The 11,284-nt window shown below is 36.8% G+C and overlaps 1 protein-coding gene and 1 pseudogene across 1 annotated transcript; one reads left to right on the top strand and one right to left on the bottom strand.

Annotated features, from left to right (window-relative positions):
• The first annotated feature begins 5,041 nt into the window (after positions 1-5,041).
• LOC149143318 (uncharacterized) lies at positions 5,042-7,574 on the top strand. Its single transcript, XM_089451772.1, has 3 exons — positions 5,042-6,701; positions 6,803-7,480; positions 7,567-7,574. Exons 1-3 carry the CDS (start codon positions 5,342-5,344, stop codon positions 7,572-7,574), a joined length of 2,046 nt encoding a protein of 681 aa, XP_089307898.1. The 5' UTR covers positions 5,042-5,341.
• On the bottom strand, positions 7,571-8,414 carry LOC149143317 (aldehyde dehydrogenase family 2 member C4 pseudogene; annotated as a pseudogene).
• Positions 8,415-11,284: the final 2,870 nt, after the last annotated feature.

The raw sequence follows: 11,284 nt of genomic DNA, 5'->3' as shown, positions 1-11,284 counted from the left end.
GGCCCAAATGAGAGAAAACCACCTCTTGGATTTACCATATATCCTACCATTCACCAGAAAGGATTCTTAGGCCCACCGAGGCAACACAATATTGACCTTACCGTGACCCACAATCTGGCTTAGGGGTCACTAGGCCAGTGGCTTTACGGTGATCCACAGTCTGGTTCAGGGATTACTAGGCCATGTGCTCTATCATTAAGAGATTCACCCCACTCAACTTCAAATCCATCTGGCAATCCAGCTCAACCAAAACATGAGAACCCCATCACACCATGGTTATTCGAAAATGGAAAGGCTATGATGAAAAAATTGTTACACCTGGAAAAACCCATGCCACAATAGCAAAATAACAACATGCAATACCATGCATGCCAAATCTAGCAAGGAAAATACACATGCAAATCGATACCTGCAATGAATCTTGTTTTAGCTCCTTGATTCTGCCTTTCCCTACTTGATCTTTTCTTCCTCTTACCTTCTTTTCCTCTCTTGATCCACTGCCAAAATACTCCGAGAAAACTCTAAGTGTCCAACAGTGAGAGAGAGAGAGAAATAATAATGAGAGAGCTCCAAAACTGAACTGAAAAAAGGTTACTAATTGATCCTCAGAAGCCTTTTTGTGAATGAGGCCTCTATTTTCTTCATTTTCCATTATTTTCCTTCATTTTACTCCTAACATGCAACCTGTGACCTTTCACCTTACTTTTCTTCTAGTTTCCATTATTTTCATAAATAAATGTGCCAAAAATGCCAATTTGTCTTTCCAAAGCCTTAGTCATCGCCTATGCCAATTTCTTTAGCCATAAACAACCAAATGAACACCCACTAGGATGTCTTGCCCAACATTTAGCATGTAATAAGTGTCCCATCAACCTTGGTTATTGTTTTTGCCTTTATTAACTTATTACATGGAATTTTCACCAGCGCTATTACAAAATTGTAGTGTCATCTTGAGTTGGACGGTGTTGGTATACATTTTATAAATCATTTAGTTTGTTTTCAATAATTATAGTGCCTTGAAAGTGTTTTCTAGATTCATTTTTATAAAAAAAAATGGAATTTATTTTATATGTGTTTATTTAGTAACAACAGTTGTTCCTCCCTAGATCTAGGTGTTCATGATCACCCAACCACTTGCCTTCATGTAGAATAAATCCCCCTCCACCTGACATGTTGAAGAGTGTATCTAGTGTCAGTCTTCATAATTGTATTGGTCAAAAGAAAGAAAAATAAGCTTTTATTATTAAAAGAAATTGACTTATTAAATCTTGGGTTTCATGCTTGGGTCAATGATCAATAGTTCAAAGCCTCGATTGTAGGCTTCCGGGGTTTATGTCAAGTGTCCTTATCCATGTCCTCATGTAAAATACCCTTCTTGGGCTCTATCTATCAAGAAATAAATTTATTTTGGTGTAAAATGAGTCATCTAAGCCTCCTCCATCAAGTCGGCCTCAAGTATATCAAGTCGACCTCATTATGGGAGCTAAAACCACTATAAGTAGAAGTGCTACTTGACCTATTTGTGTATATAATTCAAGAATTTTGATCTGCAATAATAAGGAGAAACGAAGGTAAGACGAAAGGGTGTAAAAGGCTTGAAAAAGGAAGAGAAACCCTAGTGAAGAAAGGAGAAACTCTAGAGAAGAAGAAAACTTCATTTTTCTCTCACTTTCCCTCACATGTGTGAAGAATCTAAAGTTGTAGAATGTCTGAAGCTGCAGACTTGAAGCTCAGCCGAAATTCTAAAGCAGTAGGGCCGAAATTTTGTCTTTGATGCAGTACTAATGCAATATTGTTGCAGTTGATCATTGAAGTTTGGAAGAAAAAATTGAGGGATGACTTGGTGGATGATGAAGGTCTTTTGGTCTGGTCTAAGGTCTTGATTTGTCTCAATTTGATTTAAATATACTAGTGGAAAAGTTGGATAGGGTTTTCCCCTAGATAGGGGTTTTCCCTAGCTGAGTGCCTACATCTTGTGTATGTTGTTGTGATCTTCATTGTTTGGAATTTTTATTGATGCAAGGAGCATAATAAATTGAAAGAAGAACTAGTAAGAAGAAACATGCAATTACAAGAAAATTTCAAAGTCTAAGAGAGATCTACCTAAAGAACCTAATCCATATGATGCCCTAGATTTCTCAACATGGGATTCGTTCATATTGGTGTAATCACCCATGACTCTTCTCCTCCTTAACTAATGTACCATGCCACATCCTCACGTGCTCTAATCCATCACATCATTGACCTTCATCCTATATAATTTAATGTTTCAGTGTTCACACACCATGCCAGTAATGTGGAGTTTCCCTCCTTCATCGCTGGCTCTCCCACTCCATGCTTCATACTTCATTTCTGCATGCCTATCTCCTACAACTCCTGTGACTCCTACTCCCCACATTTTCCTCCAATTCTCCCCAATGATCTGTGAACAAGGTCGAGCTCGACATGGTTATCATGGCAAAGGGGAATGACATCCACCTATTTCTCCAACAATGGAAGCCAAATTGGCATACTTTGAAAACAATATCTCGACCGATATCTGTTGTAGGGTAAATAGATTAGAAGTAGAGGCGATATGCCATGGAGGGGGAACCATGATAAACCTCTGACTCTTCACAATATCCTTACCTTCCACCTCCTCTCTTAGGAACAAGACCACTCTAATGCCGCTAGAAGAATTGTAGATGTCAACGCCCACTCTAGTGACCTCTACTCCTCCCTTCATCATCTCTCCCATGACCTTGGTGGTGTCTTCCCTCGAGATCTCCCCTCCTCATACTCCCCCGGTCCCTCTGCCTCAATTTTTTTCCCTCTCAACTCTTCCTCACCATCCACCATCTATGCAGCTGGGTGTAATTACCCTGCTAGAAAATTGTGGAACTCCTCTCTTTGTCACATGGATGTGCAACTTCAAAGCGACAAAATCTCCCCCTCACCCCAATCCATACAACTATTACATCTTGAAATAACAACCTAAATTTGGCCCCTCCAGTCTTAGAAGCGCACAAGTTATTGGTCTTGGAAGCACATAGGTTGCTGGTCCAACCAATGGAAAACACACAAAGTAGCAGAGTGTCCACAATCTCTCCAGCTTACATGGCACCAAATTAGCTTGACAAGGTCCACTCTTTCTATGGTTTTTTTGTTGGTATGTTTTGTCACCAACTTTGTCGACATGTTTTGTTGGTATATAATGGTTAGAATAGTGGAAGTGGTTCTAGCTCTCTTTCAATGGCTTTGCTCAACTCTCTTGTTTTGATCTTATCAATGTATTTTAACTATAATGATGGCATAGATCATCTTCTTCATGGGAATAACATCTAGTCCCCCCCAGGGTAGATGCTTTGCCTTCTGCATCCTTCTACGGAGCTTTCAAGATGTGACTCATCATGCTTATCTACTCGTACTTTTTGTGAACCATTTTTGTTAATATAATGTAAATCATTTACCAACAGAAAAAAGACAATAGTTGATCACATTCCTTCCATCATCTCGCTCATAAGAACATTCACCATTTGTAAGTGAAAATTTCATTCATGAAATTAATTATTGTTATGCTTGCGATGTGAATACTCTGCTTAATAATTGTATAGGGTATAAGGTGTAATGGTGGGAATGTGAGCTTATCTTTTATATTTATGAATTACTTTGAGGCATTTCAATTGTATCCAATTTATGGGACTTAGTGGTATGTCCAAAGAAATGAGAATCTAATTTATGAGATTTAGCCTACTCTCAAAGTCACTGAAATATGATTTTATCATTATAAATTAGATAAAGGGATGTGTGTTTCCCTAGAAAAGATTATTGCATTTGTAGGATAATACTACCCAAGAGATGCTCTAAATAATTTAAGGCGTGAACAATAAAAATAAATTTTCAAACTCCATCAGAAAAAGAAGAAATTATTTTTATTTTTTTTACATCTTCAATTATATGAATGGGTGAACTTTAACATAATTGTGAGTAATTTTATTTCTGTATATGATCAAAAGAAGTATTGTGAATCCTACATTGCATTCATAGAGATATAGAAATGGAATTTTATGTGTATATGAAATAAATAATTATAAATAACCAACCATACAATAGATTGCATACAGGGTGCAAAAATAAAGCTTTACAATTACATATTATTTTAAGATATTTCTTAATTAATAGTTGATTGCTTTTATAAATAAACCATTCTTAATACTATAGTGGGGTTAACACATATGTTATATTATTCAAAAATAAAGCTTTACAATTACATATTATTTTAAAATATTTCTTAATTAATAGTTGATTGCTTTTATAAATAGACAATTTTTAATACTATATTGGGGTTAACACATATGTTATATTATTCTATAAATAAAGTATCTAAATAAAATAGAATTTCATTCCCATATCTTTAATTTTAGGTGTTGTCCTTTCCCCAATTAAGAGAAAGCTTTGTTTTGAGCTTGACTTCTTAGGAATTGTGGTTTCAAAAACTTACTTAAACTTCAATATATTTTTGGTGCTATAAAGCTAGACTAGTAAGATATGCTTTCTTTTTCTAAAAATAACTACTTTCAAACTTGCTAAAAATTTTTTATAAAAAATTTGCATATAAAAATACAAAAAAAATTGATTCACAAATCTACATAAAGCATAAAACGACAAACATGTAAAACAAATAACTGTCCTAAAATTTCTACTCAACATGTAAAATAAAAAATTAAAAATTAAAAATAAAAAATAAAAAATTATGCATATTTCAATATTTACATTAAGTAAAATATATAGACGTTCCCGGGCAGAACTTTGATCATGAATATAACTAGCATTTGCACCAGATGTTGCAAAGGAAACGCCGTAAGGCATAAATTGAAGAACACAAATACAACAAAAGAATACTTTGATAAAGAATAAGAATATATTGAACACTCAAATCAATGCCCCATTAACTGGAACCACTTAGTAGACATATCTATCAACATTAGGATTATACACAATGATCAAGAAATTTCCCATATACAAACAACACCTTCCACAACAACCTTTTGTCACATCCACATTTTAAAAAATGCCTTGGAAAGTGATTGGAATCTCCCATATTGCCGCCTTCATTATGCAGATGAATCTTCCATATTGCTATTTTCATCATGAATATTGTTAGTTCATTGTTGTAAAGTGTTACTGTGTTGAATTCAATCTCCTCTGCCTCTGAATTTCATGCCCTGTACGCATACTTTTAACGGGTTAGTCTGATTGTGTCTGATGTTTTTATCATTCTGTGAAAATCTATTTGCATTTCAGACAGTAAACCCTTGGGCCCCTTTGAATTGCTGTAATTTAGTTATCCGTGGTAGGAGTAATGGAGACATGTTTAATAGGAATTTCCAATGGAAGAGAAGTGGAATTAGTCTGTAGTTGTACATACAGAGCAGGAGTAGGAGAAGGGTCTGCTACAGTGGGGCACTTTCGGTCCAAAAGAGGAAGAAAAACAAGTGGGGCATTATCTTTCAATTTGTGTTCAATGAAGGTCTCTTGCGTACAAACTGTACTGGCAATTAACACGCATCCAAATCCCAAAATTAACACGACTTGCCCGCCAATACATCAGGCAGGTACTGCCAGTGGGTTAACTTCCGACCATGTAATACAAGTCCTTAAATCATATTTTGATCCAAAGCAGGCATTGGGTTTTTTCTTCTCGGCTGCCAGACAAGAACAATTTATGCACACCACATATTCCTACAATACCATGCTAGAAATCCTCGGAAGAGCCCACATGGTGAAGGAGATGGCACGCGTTTTAGATTTGATGCAAAAGCAACGCTGTAGACTTAATTCCCAGACCTATTTAATAATTCTCCGCAACCTCGGAATAGCAGGTGGTTTGGAGCAAATTCCTTCAGCCCTGGAAAAGATGAAGAAATTTGGGCTTATGCTTAGTGACTTTGCTTACAATGGTCTTATAGGATTACTAATCAAATTAGGGTTCTGGAAAGAAGCCGTGGTGGTGTACAGGAAGATGATTTCTGAAGGATTGTTGCCAAGCCTAAAATGTTATTCTGTACTAATGGGTGCCTGTGGAGAAATGGGAGATACAGGACAGGTGATGGGACTTCTGGCTGAAATGCGAAAATTTGGCTTGAGACCCAATGTGTACACCTTCACACTCTGCATAAAAATACACGGGAGATCTGGCAAGGTCGATGAAGCATGGGGCCTGTGGAGACAAATGAAGGAGGAGGGCTGCAAACCGGATGTTGTGTTGTTCACCACATTAATGGATGCTCTCTGTAACGCAGGTAGATTGGATGAGGCGACAGCATTACTGAAAGAGATGAGAAGCAACAAATGTAATCCTGATTCTATCACATACAATACTTTGATAGATAAATATGGGGATTGTGGCCTTGTCGATGCTGCATGGGAGCTTTGGAAGGAGATGATAGCTGATGGATGTGCTCCAACTGTAGTTACCTTTACTACTATTATCAACGCCCTATGCACAGGTGGAAAAATTGATGAGGCACTTGCAGTGTTGGATGAAATGGTGGAGAGAGGGAGTTCTCCCAATCTGTATACTTACAATTCGTTGATTGGAGGTCTTCTTAAGAATAACAGGTTGGAGGATGCACAGAAGTTTTTTCAGGTTATGCACAATAGAGGGTGTGATCCAACATCTTTAACCTACAGCTTATTCATCGATTATCATGGAAAGAATGGTGATGCCCACCAAATGTTATTACACACAATTCAATGTTGAATGGTCTCTGTAAGAATAAAGAGGTAGATATAGCTTTCAAGATAATGCAAGAGATGACAGAAAATGGGTGTTACCCTGATGAGATAACTTACAACATACTAATTGATGGTTTCATAAAAACAAATAGAATTGATGAAGCTTGCCAGCTCTTTGAATATATGAAAAACAAATTTTCTCCAAACCTTGTAACTATGGGTACTGTTTTGGCAGGGCTTGCAAAAGCTGGGCAAATGGATTATGCTTTGAGAGTGTTCAAGGAGTTCTATGATGTGATGGGACTGCTTCCCGATGATGTTGCTTGTGCAGCCCTAATTGATGGCCTGGGCATAGTGGGCAGGTTGGATGAGGCAATCTTGACCTATGAAGAAATGTTGGCTAAGGGTGGTAGTCAATACATATATGTGGTACGCTCTCTCATCAAATCCCTATGTAAAGTAGGAAGAGTGTTTGACACTCACAGAGTATTTGAAGAATCAAAAGATCGAGGCGTTGCTCTTGACACTATTGCTTACAATACTCTTATTGATTGGTTATGTAAAGCTGACCATATGTGTATTGCCTGGGATCTTTTCAAACAGATGAAGAAGTCAGGTTGTAATCCAAATGTTTACACTTACAACGCCTTCTTTGATGCTCTTGGAAAGGCTGGAAGGATGGATGATGCTTTCAAGCTTCTTGATGAGATGCGTGCTAGAGGATGCAAGATGAATACAGTAAACTACAACACCCTCATATCAGGTCTTGTGATGGCCGGTAGAGTGGATGAGGCCATAGAGTGGATCCGCGAACTTGTGAAGAATACACCCTCTTTCCTGAACCGGCAGCAAGCTAATCCGTTAAAAGAATAAAGAGAAAAAACTCAGAAAAAAAACCAGAAAACAACATAATATAAATATAGCAGAAGATGAACAATATTGATAAAGAAAGGGAAAAGAGAAAAAAACAAGAAAACAACATAATGCAGCAAAAGATGAAGGGTCTTAATAACAATTATTACATAGCCAGACATGCGAGGCCATGGCCCGTGATCAAATGCTGCGCGAGCGGCTTTTACAGCCAAATCCACATCTTCTTGCCTGGTCTCTGATACGCTCGCTATCACTTTCCCTGTTCGAGGATCCAAAGTCTCGAACTTTTTCCCTGCAACGATACAAATAAATCAGCCCTAAAGATCTAAACACAAATCTTGATTTGACTTTAAAATACTGTGCAATGGATCAAGAAATTAAATACCTGAAACTGAATCTACAAACTCTCCATTGATGAAAAGCTTCGTATGCTTTACTGTAACTGGGGGGCAAACGGTGGCATTCGATTGGGAAGAAAGGGACGCCATCTCGGAGTTTCTTTTGGGGCAGAGAGAGGCTCCGAATGATAATCGAACGTTGCAGTGCGTGATACCGTGATACCGTGGATGATCTGGACGAGCTTGGAAAACGGCGGGCCAGGGTTGCTATTGATGTAACAGCACAAGGCTGCTACGTATGCAGGGAAGAAAGACATGAAGAGTCTCATCGCCAGCAGGCAGTCTCTGCGAAGAGTCTCATCGCCAGCAGGCCAGTCCTGGCTTTTCATGGCCCATTACCATGGAAAAAAACTATTTTTCTATGGAAAAAATAGATTAAACGAACGGCAGAAAACACTCCAATCATCTAACACACATAATCAATGGCTCAGGATCGCACACGTCACATTTTAGGGAGGTCTTTCTCAGAGGGAACGCCTTACGGCGTAAATATTTAGGAAGTTTGGGCTAGGAGCAAGAATAAAATTGGGAAAAAGGCTCAGAATTTTTTTGAAGATCTAATAATATATGTAGTTTATTCTATAATTGGTGTTACAGTGATTGTTTTTTTCAACTGTCACTTTGATTCTATTATTGGTGTTATAGTGATTGTTTTTTTCATGTGTCTTAGCATTTATATATGATTCTCTTTTTGGACAGTGTAAGATGCAGTTGGTGCTTTAGTTTATGTTTTTAATGAATTTACTTCGTTGTACTCATTAAAATTTAGTTGTAATCATTCAAAATTAATATGGAAGCCTTTAATAAAGCGCTCCACAGCGGGGAATACATTCATTTTCTTTTTCATCATCCATCATTCTTTCTACAAAGTTGTAGCACATATTCTTAATTTCTCTCCTTCATTTTCTGCTTTACATCAGGGCAACTCTCATAGTCTCTGGCCATTCTTTATTAGAAGGTTAGGGTTTCAAAATTAGAACTTTGGGTTACAAGCTTTCATGGTCTATGCTTCTGGCCATTAATTTCAATCTTTTTATCCAATCTCAAAATGTTTAATCTTTTTATCCAATCTCAAAATGTCCCAGGAACATTTTTTGGTCTCATTTTTGGTGTCAGTTTCCTTGGGTTTATAGATTTGGTACAACATTTTTTGGTGTCATTGTTGGGGAACAGGTACAACATTTTTTGTGCTAATGGTTATCCCTGCATTCTTAGCCCATAAGTTTTCTGCATTAGATTTCTATGCCATATCCAACTTCCCAAATCCCCAAATCATGTGCCTTCATTTCATGAATGAAATTCCTTTCTTCCAAGATTCAAAGCAAATGAATATGAAAATCCATCTCAGCACATTAGGGAGTTTCATATATGTATGGACCAACATGGGATTAAACATGAAAATACATTAATGAAACTAGTTTTCTATTCGTTAGATGAAGATGCTAGTGTTTGGTACAGAGCCTTGCCTCAATCTAGCGTTACCTCTTCAGGGGATTTTCATGCAGCATTTAATTCTTTTTGCAAAACTCTGTATCTATCAAAATTTCTTTTTGAAGATTGTTGTGAGTATTTTTCGTGCCAACAAGATTGTGGTTATAGAGCTGATAATAAAGTTAGTGGTGACAAATCTGATTGCAAAAGAAATTGTTTGGCTGAAAGTGAGGAGAACATTGTTGAAAATGATGAAAATACTTCTCAAGAAATTAAGGATGAAGTTGCATGTGAAAATTTTGAAGCAGCTCCGCAAAGCCCTCGTGATCCTAAAGTAGTATTCAGCCATTCATTCTCAAGAGAAATATCTGAAAATGACCAGCAATATTTCCCAGGAAAAATTGAAAAGTTTTATGTGAAAGAATCTTTCCAAAATTCTCTGAAAGATGTAAAGAAGTCTTATTGACAGTCACCTTGAAAGAAGGCATCATGTTGAGTTCTCTTGGAAATGGAGAAGAGGTTCTTGAAAATAATCAAATTCCAGACCTGTGGAAAGGGCCACTGCTTTATGATGAGGAAAGAAAGAATCCAGCGGCAAATAAATCCTCATAAATCTTATTTTGTAAACTTTAAACATGTTCTTGTTCATGATTCCTATAATTGTGATAAATTGTTGGATATTAGTCCCCATGCAAATTCATTCACAGCAAAATCCAATAAGAAAACCAACAAGAAGACAGTTTTGGACAGACATTTTGTAAAGAGAAGAAGGTTGTCATCAGTATAAATGGAAAGGACGCTGACCAAGAAAATGCTCAGTAGTGCATTGGAGAAAATTCAACTGTTCCAGAGCCAAAGGTATTTAGCGAAATTTATGAATTTGCTGATAAAATGCATGTTGTCTCAGGGAGAAGCTTGGAGTTGCCATTTGAAAATGCCCAAGGGTGAAGAATCTATTGATAAAGTGGATGAACATCCTTATTAGAAGACATACTGTTAGTGCCCTAAGAAAAGCATATACGTGAAACACACATCAGCAATTTGTTGAAGAATTAGAACAACATCTTGGAATTGTTTAGAACATTCTGCTACCACAAAAATTTGCTCTTATACAATAATTTGTATTTGATAATTATGGTGATATTTTTTCTCATCATTTTCAAGATTCTATGGCCAGATTATATGGCAGTTTTCTACAGGTCATAGCTAACATCAATATGGGGATGTGTATTGAATTTCCTGGCTCAAGAGATTTATTTCGTTATGCATGTTCTTACTTTCGAAGTCCAACTACAAAGTGGTATGAGATCCAATACTCAAATGTTGGAGTGGTATTATTGGAAAATTGATTATATTTTAGCAAAATCAGTTTTGTAAATAGGTAGAGATTTGTACATAAATAATCACTTCCACTGAGCATTTCATTTCATTTAACTTGCAGAAGTTTTTGTTTCAGTTGGTGAATAAAGATCAAATGTCCAGAGAAAACAAGTTTCAAGGAGATTTTTATATTTTAAAGTTTTAAAGTTAATGGAGAGAAATTCCAGTTTTATGACAACATGCCCAAACAGAGGCTGCTAATCTGCAGTTCTTAGCACTTTGCGTGCAAAGTGTTGTCCCCAGTTGGAACCAGATGTTGTAGCTTATTTTTACCTCTTAGATTTGGACCTGGAACAATGAGCTAGTGAGTTCTGTCCCAAAGAGTCTTGCAAGATTTGACAATGTAAAACCATCATGTAGGGGGTTTTGTTTCCTTCAATGCCATTCATGGAATACTTTTGCAAATGGATTTTCTTCTAAGTACAAACAGCATTATTATACTGGATGTGGCTGAGAAATATCAAATTGTCAGTGCATTGCTTTTC

Source organism: Pinus tabuliformis, chromosome X, assembly GCF_031772625.1.
Source record: "Pinus tabuliformis cultivar Carrire ecotype Pingquan chromosome X, CPIR1, whole genome shotgun sequence".
NCBI lineage: Eukaryota > Viridiplantae > Streptophyta > Pinopsida > Pinales > Pinaceae > Pinus > Pinus tabuliformis.
The sequence above is the reverse complement of the archived record's forward strand: the minus strand, read 5'-3'. Positions and strand labels throughout refer to the sequence as shown.